Here is a 23900-nt window from a genome sequence, read left to right as displayed (position 1 = left end):
CTTTCTGGAAGCTCCAGGGGAGAATCCCTTTCCTGGCAATTCCAGCTTCTGGAGGTGCCTGCATCCCCTGGCTGGCTCATGGCCCCTCCTTCGAAGCCAGCAATGTTGTATGTCTCTGTGCCTTTGTTTAGAGTCACATCTCCACCTCCAGTCAGGAGAGAGCCTCCAACTTTAAGGATCCATGTGACTGGATTGGACACTCATGGAGACCCAGGACAACCTTCCCATCTCAAGGCCCTTAATGTAATCGCATCGGCAGGCTCCAAGGATTAGCGAGTGGATGTTGTGCGAGAGGCATTTTTCTGCCTCCACAAATGACCCACTGACCCTCAAAGATTCATACCCAGTCCACATGCCTAACATGCTCACCCCATTCCAAGGTTCCCCCAGACCCCATCCCATGACAGCACCAACTCTAGGCCCAAAATCCAATCCAAATCTCACCACATAAATCATCCACATCAGGTAGGGCAGGCTCAGGGTAAGATCCATCCAGGACAAAGTTCCTCTCCATCTGGACCTAGCCTGTGAGACGGGGAAGCTTGTTATCTGCTCTCCAGATGCCCTGGTGGAACGGTGTTAAACATAACAGCAACAGACGTCTGGGTGGAGAAACGAAAAGAAGGGGAGTCACTCCTCCCAACCCACATGGAAATCCAGTCAAGCAACTCCCTTAGGCTTCAAGGCCAAGGAGTACTCCCCTGTGGCTGGAGGCTCTGCCCTCTGAGTCATGGACTCAACCGTCCTAAAGCCTGGCTGTTTTGTCAATGACTCTTCACTTAATCCCCACAACAACACTGAAAGCTCAACCTTTCCATATTAACTTACAGATGAGGAAGTGAGGGCTGAGGGAAGTTAACACCAGGCCCTCCAGCCACCACAAATCAAGGCAGGGATTCAAGTCCAAGGGCATCTGTCTTCAAAGCTTATGCTCCTCCTGCCCTAACTCCAGGGCACAGATCTCCTAGGGGCACCAGGAGCTCTGTGAACAAGAACCACACCAGGAAGTGCATGATCCCAAAGGGTCATCTTTCTGCTACCATGGGGTCCTCCTATGTCCTGACCAATGGTCTCTTCCTACCCAGGTCCGGGAGGTGACAAGACATGTCATTCAAGTTTCAAATGAGGTTGTCACAGATGATGACCACTATTCTGACCTCCTGATGGCATGGGGACAATACATCGACCACGACATCGCGTTCACACCACAGAGCACCAGCAAAGCTGCCTTCGGGGGAGGGGCTGACTGCCAGATGACTTGTGAGAACCAAAACCCATGTTTTCCCATACAAGTAAGTTTTAGAAAACGTTTCTATGTTTATTATGAAACTAAGTACTATTTAAAACATCAAACAGAATAGTATAAAATAAAATGTGAAAGTCTGTTTCTTTTGTCCTATTCCCAGGGGTAGCAGTTGTGAATATCTGGTGCATCTCACTGGAAATTATCTGGGTACACATATATATAGTATATATGATAGTGTGTGGGCAGATGTGTACATAACATGTATGATACTGTGTGGGCACATATGTATATAGCATATAGGATTATGTGTGGGCACATGTATTGGCACATATGATCGTGGGTAGGCACGTGTGTATATAGCATGTATGATAGTGTGTGGTCGTGTATATAGCATATAGGATTATGTGTGGGCTCGTGTATTAGCATATATGATCTTGGGTGGGCATGTGTGTATATGGCATATAAGATAGTGTGTACGTGTATATGGCATATAGGATTATGTGTGAGCACTTGAGTATATAGCATATATGATCACATGTGGGCACATGTATATATAGCATATAAGATACTGTGTGGGCACATGTGTATATGGCATATAAGATACTGTGTGGGCACATGTGTATAAGGCATATAAGATAGTGTGTGGGCACGTGTGTATAAGGCATATAAGATACTGTGTGAGCACGTGTGTATAAGGCATATAAGATAGTGTGTGGGCACGTGTATATAGCATATAGGATTATGTGTGGGCACTTGAGTATATAGCATATACAATCGTGTGTGGGCACATGTGTATATAGCATATAAGATACTGTGTGGGCACGTGTGTATATGGCATATAAGATAGTGTGTGGGCATGTGTGTATATAGCATATAAGATACTGTGTGGGCACGTGTGTATATGGCATATAAGATAGTGTGTGGGCACATGTGTATATGGCATATAGGATACTGTGTGGGCACGTGTGTATAAGGCATATAAGATAGTGTGTGGGCACATGTGTATATGGCATATAAGACAGTGTGTGGGAACGTGTTTATATGGCATATAAGATTGTGGGCACATGTGTATATGGCACATAAGATAGTGTGCAGGCACATGTGTATATGGCATATAAGATAGCGTGTGGACACGTGTGTATATAGGATATAAGATATTGTGTGAGCACGTATGTATATGGCATATAAGATACTGTGTGGGCACATGTGTATATAGGATATAAGATAGTGTGTGGACACGTGTATATAGCATATAAGATAGTATGTGGGCATGTGTGTATATAGCGTCTAAGACAGTGTGTGAGCATGTGTGTATATAGCATATAAGACAGTTTGTGGGCACATGTGTATATGGCATATAAGACAGTTTGTGGACATGTGTGTATATGGCATATAAGATACTGTGTGGGCACGTGTGTTTATAGCATATTAGTTAGTTTGTGGGCACGTGTGTAAATAGAGCATATGATCCCATGTGTACCTGCGCTTTTTCTCATCCCCTGTGTCACATCATGTGCATGCTCAGTGCCTGGTAAGGACCACTTAGCAACAGTTCTTATACATGTCTGCATAACATTAAGTGAACAGAAATGTAATTGTTTATGACTTCTTAATATTCCATTTGTGTGTGCATTATAATCTATCTAACCACTTTCCTTATTAATGAGCATGAATTGCCTTCTGCTTCATTGCTGTTTCTATGCTGTCACAAATAATGAAGCAAAGAGCACACTTGGCCCTCAAGAGTGCAAAGAGCACTCTTTGTGCCCATGTGCACACCTGATAGATCCAGGGGTAAGGTTGCTAAGTCATGGTGGAGGTGCCTGTGGAATTTTGATAAATATTACAGAATTACTCTCCATTAGTATTGCACAAATGTTCACTCTTACCAGAAAAGAAAGAGACAATATAGGTAGATTTTTAATTTTACTTCTCTCTGGAAACCAGCCTTGAAGTTAACAAGGGACATTTTCTTCTTTTTTTTAAGACTGGGACTCACTCAGTCACCCAGGCTGGAGTGCAGTGGTACAATCTCGGCTCACTACAACCTCCGCCTCCCGGGTTCAAGCAATTCTTCTGCCTCAGCCTCCCTAGTAGCTGGGACTACAGGCAGGCGCCACCACACCCGGCTAATTTTTGTATTTTTAGTAGAGACGGGGTTTCACCATGTTGGCCAGGCTGGTCTCGAACTGCTGACCTTGGGATCCGCCTGCTTCAGCCTCTCAAATGCTGGGATTACAGGTGTGAGCCACCGTGCTCAGCCAACAAGGGACATTTTCTACTTAAGAGCACAGATGGTTTCGATCTCATGTCTTCTCTAACATTCATTTAAGAAAACTTCACTGGCAGTTATTCTGCGCCATGCTGTGCTGTGTGCTGGGCAGGCTGAAAAGGAAGACAGGCTGGTCCCTGGGAGGTGGGCAGGACAGCTACATAAACCAGCAGTTACAAAATTCTGGGCATCTGCAGAGGAGGTCCCAGTGGGCAAAAGCAAGGCATCTAAACAAAATATCCCAAAGGGAATAATATTGGGGGAAAGGTGGAAAAGGAGCACCATAAAGACTGTGTCAATCATAGAAACTGAATTTCAGCCAGGTCCAGCCTCTGTCCCTGGGAGGAGATCTCTTTCTCTCTCACATGCTAGGGCTCAGACCCTGGGTGACGGGGGCCCCTTGCTCTTCTCTGCAGAGCCCCCTCAACAGGGAGGCCCCCTGCATGTGTCCCCCACTGCATGTACCTCTAACCTGGGATTCTTTCTTTTTTTTTTTTTTTTTTGAGCTGGAGTCTTGCCCAGGCTGGAGTGCAGTGGTGCAATCTCAGCTCACTGCAACCTCCGCCTCCTGGATATAAGCGACTCTCCTGCCTCAGCATCCTGAGTAGCTGGGACTACAGGCATGCGCCACCATGCCTGGCTAATTTTTCTATTTTTAATAGGGATGGGGTTTCATCGTGTTGGCCAGGCTGGTCTCAAACTCCTGACCTCAAGTGATCCGCCCACCTTGGCATCCCAAAGTGCTGGGATTACAGGTATGAGCCACTGCGCCTGGCCCTAGTGTTATTCTTCACCACTCAGGACCCCAAAGTTCTCATCTGTTAACATTAGAGCTATTAGATCTTGCAGAAGTACCTGTGTCTTCAGCAATGAACAGTCTGCCAAGCAGAGGCCCTCCTTCCCAGCTAAGTGGCTCCCCAGCAGAATCTGTGCAGAAAGTGACTGAGTTATGCAGCCTGGAGAAGCAGTGGAGTCAGGCACCTATTATCTACCAGGTCTTGGGTTCCAGGCTTGCCTTGAAACTTATTAGCTGCGTGTATATAGCTTTGTTGTCTGTAAAAAGAGTATATTTCCCAGGTTTGCCTTGTAACTTATTAGCTGCATGTATATAGGTTTGTTGTCCATAAAAAGAATATATTTCCCACCTAATAATGGAGCAATTAGAATGAAATGAAACCAGGCTCGGAGAAAGAATTCGATGAATGTGCATTGTTATTGCTGTGTTGCTGGAAGCCTAGATGCCTGAGAGGGATGTGGGGTGATTAGGGAAGCTCAGCAAGGAGGCAGCATGTTGGGTGGGGAGCTGCACTGAGAGAACCACTCTGCGTGGGGGCTCCACCTTTGGGGATCCCCTGGAGTTTTGCTGGTTTGGGCAAGAGCTGGTGAAAAGCAGCCTTGGAAGAAGGAGGGATTGTTTTTGCAAGTCTGCAGCTACTATTGGGGTAATTTGTGTTTGTCCAGACAGGTGGGACAGTTGGGAGACACCACCTGGGTGGGAAGGACACAGGTGGCACTGAGACCAGACAAGGACACCAGGAAAAGCCCAGCCCTTCAGGGCCACGCACACCGTGGGGGAGGTCGGGGGCCTCCGGCCAGGGCATCATCCAGGGCATGTTCCACTGATATCCAGGGCCACGTGATGGTTGGGGTGAGCCCCACATACCTGCCCACAGGGGCTCCTTCCTCCATCCACAATACCCCAAGTCACATGGATGGCTGCGTTCATATAAAGATAAATGTATTAATGTAGGTTAAAACTTTTTCTTTGGCCTAAATGTTTATTATTTTCTTCTGATTTTAAAATAAATTAAACGTTTTGTGAGCACACTTACTCCTGTGGTCCTAGGCACTGTGGCTACGGTGCCTCCCGGTTAAGCTGGCTCTGGGGAAACTGGACTTCCACCTGCCTCAGGGGAGAAATTGGCCTGTTGTCCTAAGAAAAGTCTCCTCAGAAGAACCCAAGTGGGAGCGAAAAGCAAAAGTGAGTTGGGCCCCAGGGCCCCCCGCCCCACCAGGCATAAATGTACCCACAGGCATGCACACACCCACAGGCACAGGTGATCGTGACCACCCATACACCTGTGTGTACACCCTTGTGCACACACATGCACACCCACCCACACCCATACACACACGTGCACACAGGCACATGCACCTATCCATGCTCACGCATGCACAGACCCACACACACACCTGCATACACCTCACATGCACACAGCTGCTCCAGGATCCTTCTACTGACATGAGGACACTGTGTAACTCAGTAGTGTATTGGACAAGGGCAGGGGGGGCCGTGGCGAGGAGCAGCATACTGTGATGCCCACGGAGACCCCTGCAGAGGTTCCGGGGGGTCCAGGCACTGGTGCCTTCGGGGCTCCCTACTGGATCTCAAGGGAAAGGCAGGTGCTCTCATCAGCCATGTCACTCTCCAATCTCCTCCTTTCCTTTTAGGGCTCAGTTATAGTGAGCCCGGTCACACCAGGTACCATCTCTCTGCCGTATTTCAACTTTCTGTTCTGGCTGTTCTGGGCCAGCCTGTCTTTCATGGGGCAGGACTGGGGTTGACAGCACTTCTCTTCCACACGGAGCACATGCTTGTGGGACCCTGAAGGCAGAGAGGCTGGGGCAGGTGCTGTGGACAGCAGGGAGGGAGGGGCTGGACTGTCTCAGGCGGGGTGCCTGCAGGGCTTTTTCCCAGGGGCTGAGGAGCTGAGGAGCTGAGACTCCAGACTTCAGGGCTCTGTGCTAAGGGCCCTGGACACAAACCCAGGGCACGGACAAGAGGCAAACCCTCAGGGGACAACTTGAAAATATGGAATCACAAGCAATTGTTATCTTCATTCTATAAAGAGCTCTTATAAAGCAATGAGAAAAAAATAAACACTCAATGGAATAAACACCCGATGTGAACAAGAAAATTACAAGAAAACCCAAATAGGTATGTGTAGGTAAACACACACACACACACACACACATAGATATCAATGAAAGATAAATGAACAGCAAGATGCTGTTTTTAAACATACAAACTGGAAAGAAATTATGAAATTTTAATTTAGCGTTGTTGAGGGTATTGAGAAATGATTTGCATCCATACATTGCTGTGCAAAAGTAAACTGGTGAATACATTCGGGACACGATGTGACATAAGATATGAAATGAAATCAAGCCCATTCACACCACCACAAGAATCTTTCCTAGGGACAATGTCCAAACTGCCCATAGAAGTGGGTGAATATATTTGTTTGTCACAATTGTTTATATCACCAAAATACTGAAAAACTTTAAATGTTGATCACAGGCTATGAGCATGAGAAACACAAGCAACTTTAGACAATCATGTTATACAGTGATATTATGGAAATGGTGAAATGTTGCCCGGGTTAGTAAAATTTTAGATGATATTCTACTTGTCACTTTTCTTATTTCAAAATGTTCATTACTGAGCATATGTTATCTTTGTACTTAGAGAAAAATAACAATAAAATTATTTGTAAACAATTTTAAACATAAAAGGCAAGATCACATCTGGCAGGGAGGACACCTGCGTGCCCGTGGGTGAGAAAGTGGGAGAGGCCCCAGGGTGGGTCTCCAAGGCACTTTCCAGGGCTCTTGGTGTTGGGCACAGGCCTCCTGGCTTGCAGCTAACAGCATCCTTCAATTATTCAGATCCTGTCCATCCCCAGGGCAGCCTTCAGTAGTTGAGTGATTGAGCCAACAGTCACTCCCGTGAGATGAAAAATACATGGTATACTCTAGGTAGTATAGGGTACCATGGTAGCTCCATAAACCCAATAGTTGACACATCATAAATCAGTGCTTTTAAATGTTTGATGTCCTTTACACTCAAAGCATCCAGTTTGGTCTCTGAGTATTTACGGCGGAGTGTGAGGGTGGAAGTTCCTAGTGAGCTCGGAGCAAGTTGGGACTTTTGAATCCCAAAGAAAAACAGAAAATGATCCACACAATTTATCATATCTATGTTTATTCAGTTTTCCTAAGGGAAGCATGTTTCCAGCAACTACACGAGACTATAAATTAAAGTGTTTTGAGTCTCTGACTACCGACTCACTCAGCCCAGGGAGCTGTGAGGGCTTTGCAGCATCCTCTATTTTAGGACTGGGCTTTTCTTCATGCCCTTGCTCCTTCTGGTCTCAGCTAAGTGGGGATGTAGGCAGCCTGATGATGTTCCACTGGGCGCTGCAAACCCCCCAACCACTGCAGAAAATATGTAGCTACGAATGTGTCGAAAACCTCAAAGCTACACAAGCCTCCTCGTGCACACCAATGTGTATCTCTAGGTACATAATACAAAGTGGAGTTAGTGGATTATGAATTATGTTCACGTTGGAATGTTTTATTTCCATATGTTGTTGGGAACAGGTGGTGCTTGGTTACATGAGTAAGCTCTTTAGTGGTGATTTGTGAGATTTTGGTGCACCCGTCACCCAAGCAGTGTACACTGAACACAATTTGTAGCCTTTTATCCCTCACTCCCTTCCCACCCTTTCCCTGAGTCCCCAAAGTCCACTGTGTCATTCTTACGCCTTTACATCCTCATAGATGAGGTCCCACTTATAAGTGAGAACATAAAATGTTTGGTTTTCAATTCCTGAGTTACTTCACTTAGAATAATAGTCTCCAATCTCAACCAGGTCGCTGCAAATGCCATTAATTCACTCCTTTTTATGGCTGAGTAGTATTCCATCGTATATATAAAATCACAGTTTCTTTATCCACTTGTTGATTGATGGGCATTTGGGTTGCTTTCACAGTTTGGCAATTGTGAATTGTGCGGCTATAAACATGCGTGTGCCAGTGTATTTTTTATATAATGACTTCTTTTCCTCTGGGTAGATACCCAGGAATGGGATTGCTGGATCAAATAGTATTTCTACTTTTAGTTCTTTAAGGAATCTCCGTGGTGTTTTTCCATAGTGGTTGTACTAATTCACATTTCCACCAGCAGGGTAGAAGTGTTGTTCCCTTTTCACCGCATCCATACCAACATCTATTATTTGTTGATTTTCTGATTATGGCCATTCTTGCCAGAGTAAGGTGCTATTGCATTGTGTTTTGATTTGCATTTCCCTGATCATTTGTGATGTTGAGCACTTTTTCATATGTTTGTTGGCCATTCATGTATCTTCTTTTGAGAATTCTCTATTCATATCCTTAGGCCATTTTTTGATGGGATTGTTTGGTTTTTCTTACTGATTAGTTTGAGTTCATTGTAGATTCTGGATATTAATCCTTTGTCAGATGTATGGATTGTGAAGATTTTCTCCCACTCTGTGAGTTGTCTGTTTACTGTGCTGACTGTTCCTTTTGCTGTGCAAAAGTTCTTTAGTTTAATTAAATCCCAACTATTTATCTTTGTTTTTATTGAATTTGCTTTTGTGTTCTTGGTCATTAAATCCTTGCCTGAGCCAATATCTAGAAAAGTTTTTCCAACGTTATCTTCTAGAGTTTTTATAGTTTCAGGTCTTAGACTTAAGTCCTTGATCTATCTTGAGTTGTTTTTGTATAAGGTGAGAGATGAGGATCTAGTTTCATTCTCCTTATACATGGCTTGCCAATTATCACAGCATCATTTATTGTGTAGGGTGTCCTTTGCCCACTTTATGTTTTTGTTTGCATTGTCGAAGATCAATTGGCTGTAAGTATTTGGGTTTATTTCTGGGTTCTCTATTCTGTTCCATTCATCTATGTGTTTATTTTTGTACTAGTGCTATGCTGTTTTGGTGACTATGGCCTTATAGTATAGTTTGAAATCAAGTAATGTGATGCCTCCAGATTTGTTCCTTCTGCTTAGTCTTGCTTTGGCTATGCAGGCTCTTTTTTGGTTCCATATGAATTTTAGGATTTTTTTTTCTAATTTGATGAAGAATGATGGTGGTATTTTGATGAGAATTGTATTGAATTTGTAGATTGCTTTCAGCAGTATGGTTGTTTTCACAATATTGACTCTACCCATCCATGTGCATGGGATGTGTCCCATTTGTTTGTGTTGTCTGTGTTTTTTTCCAGCAGTGTTTTGTTTTGTAGTTTTCCTTGTAGAGGTCTTTCACCTCCTTGATTAGGTATATTTCTAAGTATTTTCTTTTTTTGCAGCTATTGTAGAAGGGGTTGAGTTCTTGATTTGATTCTCAACTTGGTCGTTGTTGGTGTATAGAAGAGCTACTGATTTGTATCCAGAAATTTTTCTGAATTCTTTTATCAGTTCTAGGAGCTTTCTGGAGGAGTCTTTAGGGTTTTCTAGGTAAACAATCATATCATCAGCAAACAGCAACAGTTTGACTTCCTCTTCGCAAATTTGGATGCCCTTTATTTCTTTTGTCTGATTGCTCTGGCTAGGACTTCGAGTACTATATTGAAGAGGAGTGGTGAGAGTGGGCATCCTTGTCTTGTTCCAGTTCCCAGAGGGAATGCTTTCAACTTTTCCCCATTCAGAATTATGTTGGCTGTGAGTTTGTCATAGATGGCTTTTCTTACATTGAGGTATTTCCCTTGTATGCCGATTTTGCTGAGTTTTAATCATAAAGGGATGTTGGATCTTGTTGAATGCTTTTTATGCATCTATCGAGATGATCATGTGATTTCTGCTTTTGATTCTGTTTACATGGTGTATCGCATTTATTGACTTGTGTATGTTAAGCCATCCCTCCATCCCTGGTATGAAACCCACCTGATCATGGTGGATTATCTTTTTGATATGTGTTGGACTTGGTTAGCTAGTATTTTGTTAAGGATTTTAGCATCTATGTTCATCAGGGATATTGGTCTGCAGTTTTCTTTTTTGGTTATGTCCTCTTCTGGTTTTACTATTAGGGTGATACTGGCCTTATGGAATGATTTAGGAAGGGTTGCCTGTTTCTCTACCTTGTGGAGTAGTGTCAATAGGATTGGTAACAACTCTTCTTTGAATGTCTGGTAGAATTCTGCTGTGAATCTGTCTGGTCCTTGACTTTTTTTGTTGGTAATTTTTTTTATTAACATTTCAATCTCGCTGCTTGTTATTGTTCAGGGTATCTAATTCTTCATGATTTAAGCTAGAAGGGTTATATCTTTCTGGGAATTTATTCATCTCCTCTAGGTTTCCTAGTTGATGGGCATAAAGGTGTTCATAGTAGCCGTGAATGATCTTTTGTATTTCAGTTGTGTCACTTGTAATATCTCCCATTTGGCTTCTAATTGAGCTTATTTGGATTTTCTCTTCTTTTCTTGGTTAACCTTGCTAATGGTCTATCAATTTTATTTATCTTTTCAAAGAACCAGGTTTTTGTTTCATTTATCTTTGTATTTTTGTTGTTGTTGTTGTTGTTTCAATTTCATTTAGTTCTGCTCTGATCTTGGTTATTTCCTTTCTTCTGCTGGGTTTGGGTTTGGTTTGTTCTTATTTCTCTAATTCCTTAAGGTGTAACCTTAGATTGTCAGTTTGTGCTCTTTCAAATTTTTTATGTAGGCATTTAGGGCTATGAACTTTCCTCTTAGCACCGCCTTTGCTGTATCCTAGAGGTTTTGATAGGTTGTGTCATTATTGTCGTTCAGTTCAAAGAATTTTTTTTTTTTTGAGATGGAGTTTCGCTCTTGTTGCCCAGGCTGGAGTGTAGGGGCACAATCTCGGCTGACTGCAACCTCCACCTCCCGGGTTCAAGTGGTTCTCCTCCTTCAGGATCCCGGGTAGCTGGAATTATAGGCATCCACCACCACACCCAGCTAATCTTTTGTATTTTTAGTAGAGAGAGGGAGTTTCTCCATGTTGGCCAGACTGGTCTCAAACTCCTGATCTCAGGTGATCCACCAGCCTCGGCCCCCTAAAGTGCTAGGATTACAGACATGAGCCACCACGCCTGGCCCCGAAGAATTTTTTAATTTCCATCTTGATTTCATTTTTGACCCAGTGATCATTCAGGAGCAGGTTATTTAATTTCCATGGATTTGCATGGTTTTGAAAGTTCCTTTTGGAGTTAATTTCCAGTTTTATTCCACTGTGGCCTGAGAGAGTGCTTGATATAATTTCCATTTTCTTAAATTTATTGAGGCTCATTTTGAGACCTATCATATGGTCTATCTCAGAGAAAGTTCTATGTGCTGTTGAATAGAATGTGTATTCTGCAGTTGTTGGGTAGAAGGTTCTGTAAATATCTGTTAAGTCCATTTGTTCCAGGGTATAATTTAAATCTGCTGTTTCTTTGTTGACTTTCTGTCTTGATGACCTGTCTAGTGCTGTCAGTGGAGTATTGCAGTCCCCCACTATTACTGTGTTGCTGTCTATCTCATTTCTCAGTTCTATTAGTAATTGTTTTATAAATTTGGGAGCTTCAGTGTTAGGTGCATATTTATTTAGGATTGTGATCTTTTGCTGTTGGACAAGGCCTTTTATCATTATATAATGATCCTCTTTGTCTTTTTTAACGACTGTTGCTTTAAAGTTTATTTTGTCTGATATATGAATAGCTACTCCTGCTCACTTTTGGTGTCCATTTGCATGGAATGCCTTTTTCTACCCCTTTACCTTAAGTTTATGTGAGTCCTTATGTGTTAGGCATGTCTCCTGAAGGCAGCAGATGGTTGGTGAATTCTTATCCATTCTGCAATTCTGTATCTTTTAAGTGGAGCATTTAGACCATTTACATTCAATGTTAGTATTGAGATGTGAGGTATCATTCCATTCATTGTGCTATTTGTTGCCTGTACACCTTGTGTTTTTGTGATTTTGCTGTTTTTTTAAATTGTATTTTTGTTTTCTAGGTCCTGTGAGATTTATGCTTTAAAGAGGTTGTGTTTTGATATGTTTCCAGGATTTGTTTCAAGATTTAGAGCTCCTTTTAACAGTTCTTGCAGTGCTAACTTGGTAGGGGTGAATTTTCTCATCATTTGTTTGTCTGAGAAAGATTGTATCTTTCCTTCATTTATGAGGCTTAGCTTTGCTGGATACCACATTTTTGGTGGATAATTGTTTTGTCTGAGGAGGCTGAAGATGGGCCCCAATCCCTTCTAGCTTGTAGGGTTTCTGCTGAGAAATCTGCTGTTAATCTGATAGGTTTTACTTTATAGGTTACCTGTTGTTTTTGTCTCACAGCTCTTAAGATTCTTTTCTTCGCCAGGTGCAATGGCTCACGCCTATAATCCCAGCACTTTGGGAGGCTGAGGTGGGCAGATCACGAGGTCAGGAGATTGAGACCATCTTGGCTAACACAGTGAAACCCCCTCTCCACTAAAAATACAAAAAATTAGCCAGGCGTGGTGGCAGGCGCCTGTAGTCCCAGCTACTTGGGAGGCTGAGGCAGGAGAATGGTGTGAACCTGGGAGGCAGAGGTTGCAGTGAGCCAAGATTGCACTACTGCACTCCATCCTGGGCAGCAGAGCAAGACTCCAACTCAAAAAAAAAAAAGAGATTCTTTTCTTCATCTTAACTTTAGGTAACCTGATGACAATGTGCCTGGGCAATGATCTTTTAGCAATGAATTCTCCAGGGGTTCTTTGAACCTCTTGTAATTGTAATTGGTGTCTAGGTCTCCAGCAAGGCCAGGGAGGTTTTCCTTGATTATTCCCCAAAATAAACTTTCCAAACTTTTAGATTTCTCTTCTTCCTCAGGGACACTAGTTATTCCTAGGTTTGGTCATTCGACATAATCCCAGACATCTTGGAGGCTTCCTTCATATTTTCTTATTCTTTTTTCTTTGTCTTTGTTCGATTGGGTTAATCTGAAGACCTTGTCTTTGAGCTCTGAAGTTCTTTTGCTTGTTTGATTCTATTGCTGAGACTTTCCAGTACATTTTGAATTTCTCTAAGTGTGTCCAATGTTTCCTGAAGTTTTGATTGTTTTTTATTTGTGATATCTATTTGCTTGAATATTTCTCCCTTCACTTCTTGTATCATTTTTCTGATTTCCATACATTGGGTTTTGCCTTTCTCTGATGCCTTCCTGATTAGCTTAATAACTAAACTTCTGAATTCTTTTTCAGGTAAATCAGGGATTTCTCCTTGGTTATCCATTGCCAGTGAGCTAGTGTGATTTTGGCGGGTGTTAAAGAGCCTTGTTTTGTTATATTACCAGAGTTGGTTTTCTGGTTCCTTCTCATTTGGGTAGTCTCTGTCAGAGAGAAGGTCTAGGGCTCAAGGCTGTTGTTTAGATTCTTTCGTCCCATGGGGTGTTCCCTGGATGTGATTAGTACTCTCGCTGTTTCCTAGGGATGTGGCTTCCTGAGAGCTAAGGTGTAGTGATTATTATCTCTCTTCTGGATCTAGCCACCAAGTTCAAATGGTTACAAAGTTCAGCTGGAGGTTTCCTTCTCCCTGTGGCCTTTTCCAGGTGCCTCTGGCAGCCCTCCTGAAGGACCCCTGTGAGGCAAGGTGGAAATGGCTTCCTAGGGGACCCAGAGAGCCCACAGGGCTTTTCCGGCTGCTTCCTCTACTCCTGTATTCCACTCAGCTCTCTAAATTGACTCAGCTCCGGGTAAAGTCAGAATCTTCTCCCATAATCTAGACCTTCAGGTTCCACAGTGGGGGTGCATGTTCAGGGTGGACGATCTCTCCCACTTCCGCAGTTTGGGCACTCACAGTATTTGGGGTGTCTCCCGAGTCCTGCAGGAGCCATCCACTTCCTTCAGAGGATCTGCGGGTTCTCTTGGCTTTCCTAATGTATTCCTGCCATCGTTCTGGAGCAAAAGTTCACAACGTGAGCCTCCACACACTGCTCTGTTTGTCCGAGTGAGAGCTGAAATCTAGTCCTGCCTCTTGTCCGCCATGATCCATCACAAAAAATCCTCCTCATGTTGGAATTTTAATAGGTACTCCCAAATTTCTCTGCAGCAATGAGATGGCGAATTGTATTTTCTAATTGATTATTTCTCAGCAACAATTAATCTTACATAATTCCTATTATTTTCCAATGCAGTAAAGAAGAAAATATTGAAATTTACATTGGCTTTAAAACCTGTATCTGTATCTCTTTTGTTGACCTAAAGCAAGAAGCTGAGGCACAAAATATGTTTTAAAGAGTTTACTTGAGCCAAAATGAGAATAGCTGCCCAGAATACTTAGACCCAAATAACCTTAGACATGAGCTTTGTTAGATCTTTGTTGCAAACAGATTTCAAAGGCGAAAAAGGTGGACAAGGAGTGAGCCTTGGTCCTTCACTCTATATGATTGCTTGGCTTTTCATTTTGTTTATGGTGCCATTATTCATAAATTTAGGTTGATTTTAGTCAAATATTTTTTCTTCTCTATGACATCTAAATTGTTATCTTACTGAGCAGGTCTTCCTTATCTGATATATATAATAATATAGATAAAAATATATTTTTATATATTTTATTTTAAACATATTAAAAATTGGGCTTGATATACAACTTTGTTTTATTAGGAATCTATTTTGTGTAGATAAAATACTGCTTTAGTGAGTAACATTTTAAAAAGCCATGGTGAGAACAGCATCCTGGCTGTTCCTTAGATAAACGGCATGATTCTGATGTTTTTCCTCACATACTGTGTCTACTAGGAATTTCTGCTAGACAACTTCAGTTAGAAATTTGAAAATCTTATTTGTAATTTCCCAAGAATTTTAATGAGGCTTGTGGGTTCCAGCTTTACTCAATGCCTTCCCAGCATCGGTGGAGGCCACAGGGCTTCCACTTTACTTCATTATTGTGTGAGCTACGCTGGTAGATTTCCAACACAGTGCCATCTTTACATGGCCTGCATGATGGTGATGCAGGTTTTCATTTATTCTTGGATTGAATTTGCTAATATTTTATTTGAAATGTTGCATCTCTCTTCATAAGCAGGGTTATGCTAAAGTGCTCTTTTCTGACGCTGCACCTATTTGGGTGTTACAAACACACCAACATCTGACAGTGTTCAGGGGTTGCCCATTCTTTTACTATGCTCAGGATTACCTTGTCTAAAATCAAATTTGGGTTTTTTGTTTTGAATAACTGGTAGAGCTTATTTGTGATTCTGGTCCTGATAACCTCTGGGGTGGCAGATCTTTGGTTATGGGCTCAGTTCTGGGTGCAGTTAGTCTGTTCAAGCCCATAAGTCTTTCCTGTTCTTTATTTTCTATTACCTTCCTATTACGCCTTTTCATCTACTTCACATTTCTCACCCTCTTATGGTAAAAGCGAGTTGAGTTACGTTCACTGTGTCGTGCTTTTCGATAAGTGTATTTAAGACTATGTATTTTCCTGTGACCCCCCCACAAATTTTTATACATGGTCCTTACATTGATGTTAGTTCAAAATAGGTTTTAATTCAAATAAGAATTTCTTACATTAAACTTGAGCACCCACATGTAAATGTAATTTCACATAAATGTAAAACTTAAACTGTGCCTGACTCTCCTGAAACGTGGCTCTTCCTCTCCCTCCCTCATTTGCTAGACTCTCCTCCTCCTCACTCCCATGTTCTCCATTCATGCCTCTGCCCCCAAACCAATCACTTGACTCCCAAATGTTGATATTTGAAGTGTGTGTGTAGGGGAAAGGTGTCGTGATAAATGAAACTAGAATAGTAAGAAGCTGGTGTAGACAGCATAGTGGGCTCAAAGGGATTCACTGGGCACCCCGTTTTAATCAGCATGCCCTTGCTGTGATCTGAGCACTCATGGCATGCCCTTCCCATGATCCTGATGCTCATGGTATGCCCTTCCCATGATCTGAATGTTCATAGCACATGCCCTTCCCATGATCTGAATGTTCATAGCATACCCATCCCATTCTTTGAGTGCTCATAGTATGCTCTTCCTGTGATCTGAGTGCTGATTTCATGCCCTTCCCATGATGCAAATGCTCACAGCTTGCCCTTCCTGTGATCCAAATGCTCATGGCATGCCCTTTCCATGACCTGAATGCTCATGGCATGCCCCTCCTGTGTTCTGAATGCTTATAGAGTGCCCTTCACATGATCTGAGTGCTCATGGTGTGCCCTTTCTGTGATCCAAATACTCATGCTCTGTCCTTCCCTTGATCCAAATGCTCATGGTGTGTCCTTCTGATGTGTGCTCTTCCCACGCTGTGAGTGGTCATGGTGTGCCCTTTCCATGACATGAATGCTCACTCAGCTACACCTAAAGAAGTCATGCACAAGCATTTTCTCTTGAATGTTGTTAATAAAAACAAGACTATGCTGAGTACACTTTCTGTATCTTGGATTCTCACTCAGTAGCGATGCGTCCTGGAAATCCCCCCAGTGGAGCTCCAAGCCCTCCCTGCTCACGGCTGGACTGTTCCACACTCCGGGTCACAGCCATGGGTGTGCCCTTCCGTGTTGCAGCCTCTGCCGCAATGTGGATCACCAGAAGTGACACTGCCAAGTTGGAAGGCAGCTTTAGCACTGCTGTGCTGGTACTACTGTCTAAGAATTCTGTAGCCCTCACAGCAATGACTGAGTGTACCCCTTACCCACACTTGCCATCCGCACTAGCAACAGCCTTAATTCTTTTTTCTCATTTTTTTCTGCTTGTTCGGCGGCAAAAAAAGAGATATGTCATTGTTACATTAGTTGCTTTCCCTGAATGTTAGTGAATTTTAAACTTGTCCTTTATTTTTATTTTTTTGGCAATTTGTATTTGTTCAATGAATGATCCATTCATAGCCTTTGTCCATTTTTATACTATTTGACTGTTAATTGATTTTAATTGCTCCTTTCCACTCTAGATGTTAACTCTCTGTCTCTCACTTTTCTTACAAATGTTTTTCTCCAGCCCCATCAATACAGAACTGTCAGCATGAAGCACTTTCATATTTTATAAGGCCAGGTCTACTTATGTGTTGATGGCTTTTAGGCTCAGTTTTGGTTCAGGAATCTCCTTTGCCTGAAGTCAACAGTGACCTCCTGCGTGGTATTGCAGCATGAGTTTCCATTCATTTTGCACAGTGGACAGTCTGGGTGTGTTTTATTCCCATCCAGATGGAAAAACCAGCTGGTTCTGCCCTCCTTCTCCCCACAGGCCTAGATAAAACTTTGTCACAGAAGAACTGGGGTCTGGTTCTGGCTCTCTGTCTTCTTTTATTAACAGATTCATCTGTTCTTGTTGACAGTACTGTGTGGACTTGGTCATAGCGGCCTTAGAGTATATCCTATTATCTGTCAAGTCAATACTGCATCACCATTCTTTTCCCTAGTTTATTAAGGAATAAATAAATAATGGAATTTGTATCTTCATATAAACTTTAAAATTAATGTATCTATTTCAAAATGAAAAAGTACTATCATTATTATTGTAAATGAAATTGCATTTAGTTTATACATTCTTTTAGACAGAAGTGATATTTTCCCAAATTTTTTGTATATTTAATGATGTTTTATGATTTTCTTTTTGTAGATCATGTGATTATTTTGTTAAATTTATACACCTGATTTTGATCAACTTTTTTGCCATTATGAAAAGGATTTTTTTTTCTCCATTACCATTCGTGGTACTTTGCTAAAGAACAAAACAAAAAGGAAAGAAGGAAAAGAACAGTTTTATACTTTTCCTCAGATCGAAGACATTTTTTAAAGAAATATTATCAATTTTTTAGAATTTTTAGATGTTGTAGACATCTAACAGAGCATTAAGAAAAAATAATTTTATTATGTTTTAAATCTTATTTTCTCTTATAGTAGTTTTACCAGCTCTTATTTTATTTTCTAGACTTTGGTCTAATTGAGATAGTACTAAGTACCAACAATGATAGTGGGTATTTCTGCTAGTCCTTAATTTTAAATTAAGTTTTTCCATTGTTTCACTGCTCAAGATAATATGTGTTACTGCTTCTACATTATATTTTAGCAATTCCAATCTATTCTATTCTATTTCTATTTAACCAGGAATGGTAAGTAATAGTAAATTGTGTTATTGCATTTTAAGTACCTGTGATATTAATTTTTCTTCTTTAATTTGTCGACACCCTGCATAATATAACCCTATTGTCCAACATGGAACCATTCTGTGAACAGATTCTATTTGACTATGGTAATTGCTGTTTTGATTGGCTGCCCTATCTTTTATTATTTTATTTAGAAGGGGATATTGATCTGTATGTCCTGTCCTTGTCCTGTTTTCATCAGAGGCCAATACAAAAGTTTCACTGACTCTGTAGAATGCACTGGGGCACTTTTCATCTTTTCCATGGCTGAAATAGTTTAAGCAACCTTGGAGTTACCTATCCTTTTGAGATTTGATAGAAGTCCACCGTCAATGCCATCTGACCTCTGGATTTCTGATCACCTTGTCTATCTCTTCCATCCTCATTGTCCATTGGAGTTTTACATTTCTTTTTGGAAAAGCTGTGGTTATTTCTACTTTGTTAGGGAGTCATCGATCCGTTCTTCATTTTCCAATGTGTTGCCGTGAAACCGCATATACAGTCGCTCCTGATTCTTCTCATCTCTCCTGCGTGCCTGAACCCTGCTCCTTTCTCATTGCAAATCCTGCCTCGCTCTGTGCCCTTTCTTTGTTTTCCACACTGGGTTGTGAAGCAGGGCTTCATGTTTTCTTCCCACCAGGTCTTTTATTCATAGTTAATTATTTTAACGTCTGCATGCATTAATTTAACTTTCTCATTTATTTTTGCTTTAGCTCTCTGTTCCTTAACTAAATTCTTAAAATAGCTACTTAATTTCTTTGTTTTTGTTGTTTTGATGAAAGCAATTTAAAGAGCACAGATTTTCTTCTGAGGAAGGCTTTGCTGGTGTGCTTGAATTTTCTTAACAAGTGAGTTAACTTTTCATTGATTTCTAGAGAGACTTTCAGCTCTTCTTGAGTCTCTTTGAATCAGTGAGTATGATAGATAATTTGCAGCTCCTTGTTATTTATTTGTAATTTTATTATTATTTGTGCTCTTCAATTTAATTCCTCTATTTCCTCCTATTCTTGGGGCCGCTGGGCCTGTATAATCTGAAGGGTGTGCACTGAAGTTCCCGCTGTCACGGTTTTCTTGACTTTCCTACTCTTTTGCTGAATTTCACCTCCTGCCTGGGTTCCCTGCTGGCCCCAACTTCTCACCTCCTCTACTCTAAGCCGCGCTGAGGGCTCTCAATGGAAGCGCCATTTTTTTTTTTTTTTTTTTTTTTTTTTTTTTTTTTTTTTGAGATGGTGTCTCCTGCTGTCACCCAGGCTGGAGTGCAGTGGCACGATCTCAGCTCACTGCAAGCTCCGCCTCCCAGGTTCACGCCATTCTCCTGCCTCAGCTTGCTAAGTAGCTGGGACTACAAGCGACTGCAACCACGCCCAGCTAATTTTTTGTATTTTTAGTAGAGACGGGGTTTCACCGTGTTAGCCAGATGGTCTCGATCTCCTGACCTCGTGATCCGCCCACCTTGGCCTCCCAAAGTGCTGGGCGCCCACCTCAGCCTCCCAAAGTGCTTGGATTACAGGCATGAGCCACTGCGCCTGGCCGGAAGCGCTTTTTTAATGCGTGACCTGTGGACCCTGTGCTGGCTCTGAGCGAGGGCTGGGGCGTCCTCGCTGCCCCGACCCCAGCTGGCCTTGGGCTGCACAGCTGCCAGGCCTGGGCGCTGCCCAGAGGGGTTCTGACAGCATCTGCTTTGCTGCTTCACCACAAGACCAACTCCCCCTCACCTACATTCTTTCCGCTGCACCTCCTGTGCCTGAGTCCACCAGGAGCTCAGCCTGTCTCCCTGCACAGCACTGCATGGAGCGGCTAACCCCTGAGAGGCTGCTGGCTCGCTGTGCGCATTTCCCTAATTGACCCCAGGTCTTCTGTTCCTTCCTACTCCTCAGTGCCCAGGCTGCGCTTTTCCCCAAAAGGAGCTTTTCCCTTATTTTCACTGGTAATAATAATGTTCTATTGCGAGAAGACCCTGATCTTCAGGAAAAGTCTCTTTCGGGGTCTGTCCAACCCCGGCGATCTTGTGATTCTGGATGAGCGATTTAACCTCCTAAATCTGATAATGCCCAGGGTAGGCCCTGACCCCGTGACACCTCCCCAGGGAGGAAGAACTGACAGGGAAAGGGCACATGCTCTCTGCAGCCCACAGAGCTCGCCGGCATCCGGCATGGGCGACTCTTCCCAGGAAACCTGTAAATCTGGAAAAAATGTTTTAGATCTCCATGTTACAGATGAGAAGATGGAAGCTGGCCACAGCCAGAGTTGGAAGCCCACCCAAGGTCTCCTCACGCCCCTCAAGCTGCCTTTACGCTAAACAGTGATGCCCACAAAACTCGGAGACTGTTTACTCATTGTGCTCCTAAACCAGTCCATGGCACTGGAAAGAAAGAAGTCAGCTCTTCCGAAAGTCAGAAAATAAACCAGACCGGGGATTCCGTGAGCAGCTAGAGCAGGTCTGAGCAGGAGCGAGACTGGCTCAGGCCAAGAGCATCTGAGCTTTGGGGAGATGTGAACTCCTACGATGTGGGGTCCATCTTCTGGGTTCAGCCTCTTCCAGGCAAGAGACCACCGGTGAGCAGGCTGAGGGGAGGTGCGGGGCTGGCTGGACCGACCCCTGCAGCCTCTTCCAGGCAAGAGACCACCAGTAAGCAGGCCAGGGGGGAGGTGAGGGGACTGGCTGGACTGATCCCTGCAGAGGACTGGAGGGGCAGAGAAACGTGCGGCGCTGCGGGGTCGTTGCCGGCCTCAAACTTCTGGAGTCTTACAAAGGGTGCGCGGGGGCTCTGGGTGACCTTGAACTCCCCTTTGCCCGCAGCTCCCGGAGGAGGCTCGGCCGGCCGCGGGCACCGCCTGTCTGCCCTTCTACCGCTCTTCGGCCGCCTGCGGCACCGGGGACCAAGGCGCGCTCTTTGGGAACCTGTCCACGGCCAACCCGCGGCAGCAGATGAACGGGTTGACCTCATTCCTGGACGCGTCCACCGTGTATGGCAGCTCCCCGGCCCTAGAGAGGCAGCTGCGGAACTGGACCAGTGCCGAAGGGCTGCTCCGCGTCCACGCGAGCCTCCGGGACTCCGGCCGCGCCTACCTGCCCTTCGCGCCGCCACGCGCGCCTGCGGCCTGTGCGCCCGAGCCCGGCGTCCCCGGAGAGACCCGCGGGCCCTGCTTCCTGGCCGGAGACGGCCGCGCCAGCGAGGTCCCCTCCCTGACGGCGCTGCACACGCTGTGGCTGCGCGAGCACAACCGCCTGGCCGCGGCGCTCAAGACCCTCAATGCGCACTGGAGCGCGGACGCCGTGTACCAGGAGGCGCGCAAGGTCGTAGGCGCTATGCACCAGGTGCGGGGGTGGTCCTGGGCGCCCTGGGTGGCTTCCGGCAAAGCGGGGGCCGCCTCGTGTGGGTCCGCAGAATCGTGGCTTCTCTCTCCCAGGTACTTGCACAGCCATCATGGGCGCCCACATGGGTGAGCTCCAGGTCGTGGGGCCCTGTGTGGGTGCGCAGTCATGCTGGGCGCCCTGCATGGGCGTGTGGAGGGTCATCGTGAGCTCCTATGCAGGGGCCGAAGGGTAACTCCGGAGCTGGCGGCCCTCCGGGGCCCCTCTGTCCCACCTGCTTACCCTCCAGCCGGCTGGTGATTATCCCACCAAGACACCAACAACCACAGCCCCCCAACAATGGCAGCCAGACCACCCAGGTTTCCCAGCGCCCACAGCCAAGCTACGTGCTTTACAGATTTCAACTCATTTAATAATTCCCAGAACAACCCTTGGAGGTGGGTGGACCAGGGGTGCTGGTGTTTTTGTATTTCAGAGACAATGCAGTGAATGAAGAACCCACTCTGTGTGAGGATTCTGAACTAACAAGTTAGAGTCTATTTGAAACCTTTCTTCATTTTATGACTCTCTTAAGTATCACATGAGAGGGTCTTGAATGGAGACTCAAGTTGGCCTTTTATTAATTGTGTGATGGAGAAAAGCACTTACGCACCTAGAAATGCCGTCCCTGACTCTAGGGGTCTCACAGGGTTAAGAAGAAGGATGGGCTGTTTTATACTGAGAGTCACCGTGTGTGTCTGTTGCACCAGGCCCTGTGGCGGCCTGGGCATCGTCTCTGCAGTCCTCGCCACGAGGCTGCGGGGAAGTGTGCATCAATCCTGTTCTAAAGGAGGCACTGGAGCCCTGCCCGATGAGGCACAGGAGCTGTGTGTGGCACCAACTGCCCCCGGGCACCATGCGCCCCTGCCACTTTCTGGCCTTCACTGCCCTGGGGTCCAGGCCCCAAAGGTCAGAGCAGAGGGCCTGGGAAGCCCCCATGTGCTGGGCGTTAACCCTTAGTTCCTGGGTAGCGAGGGGACCTGGAGCTTCCTGGAACAGGGGCTGGCAGGAGCAGGCCCTCACACTTCTCCAGCAAGCACGGCAGAGGAGCTCACTGTCCTAACACATCCACACAGCAAACACGGCAGACGAGCTCACTGTCCTAACACACATCCACACAGCAAACACGGCAGACGAGCTCACTGTCCTAACGCACATCCACACAGCAAACACGGCAGACGAGCTCACTGTCCTAACGCACATCCACACAGCAAACACGGCAGACGAGCTCACTGTCCTAACACATCCACACAGCAAACACGGCAGACGAGCTCACTGTCCTAACACACATCCACACAGCAAACACGGCAGACGAGCTCACTGTCCTAACACACATCCACACAGCAAACACGGCAGATGAGCTCACTGTCCTAACAGGCATCCACACAGCAAACACGGCAGACGAGCTCACTGTCCTAACGCACATCCACACAGCAAACACGGCAGACGAGCTCACTGTCCTAACACACACATCCACATAGCAAACACAGCAGACGAGCTCACTGTCCTAACACATCCACACAGCAAACACGGCAGACGAGCTCACTGTCCTAACGCACATCCACACAGCAAACACGGCAGACGAGCTCACTGTCCTAACGCACATCCACACAGCAAACACGGCAGACGAGCTCACTGTCCTAACACATCCACACAGCAAACACGGCAGACGAGCTCACTGTCCTAACGCACATCCACACAGCAAACGCGGCAGACGAGCTCACTGTCCTAACGCACATCCACACAGCAAACACGGCAGACGAGCTCACTGTCCTAACGCACATCCACACAGCAAACGCAGCAGACGAGCTCACTGTCCTAACGCACATCCACACAGCAAACATGGCAGACAAGCTCACTGTCCTAACACATCCACACAGCAAACACGGCAGACGAGCTCACTGTCCTAACGCGCATCCACACAGCAGCGCTTGGAGGAGGCTTAATGGGTGAGAAGATGGAGTTAGAAATGAAAGCAGGAACCTTGTCACCATGCGAAGTAAAAATCATCAGGCACCCATGTCACTTTCAAGCAGTGACTCAGACACTTTCCTGCTTCCCCGTGCAAACGGGAATGTAAACCCAGGAGCTGCTGAGCGGTGGAATCCAGGTCCTCATCTCCGTGAGCCTGGACTTCCCGCCACACGTGTGGGGAGGCAGGTGCCAGACG

The 23900-nt window shown here is 44.8% G+C and overlaps 1 protein-coding gene across 1 annotated transcript in view; it reads left to right on the top strand.

Moving 5' to 3' along the window:
* The window catches only part of TPO (thyroid peroxidase), a 124235-nt gene that overhangs the window by 38151 nt on the left and 62184 nt on the right, over positions 1-23900 (top strand). Inside the window, exons 6-7 of the mRNA XM_063713806.1 lie at positions 1086-1292; positions 21176-21694. Of these exons, the coding sequence (XP_063569876.1) occupies positions 1086-1292; positions 21176-21694 (726 nt within the window). The remainder of the gene's footprint in view (positions 1-1085; positions 1293-21175; positions 21695-23900) is intronic.

This window comes from Pongo abelii, chromosome 12 (assembly GCF_028885655.2).
Source record: "Pongo abelii isolate AG06213 chromosome 12, NHGRI_mPonAbe1-v2.0_pri, whole genome shotgun sequence".
Lineage (NCBI taxonomy): Eukaryota > Metazoa > Chordata > Mammalia > Primates > Hominidae > Pongo > Pongo abelii.
This window is presented reverse-complemented; position numbering and strand designations above follow the sequence as displayed.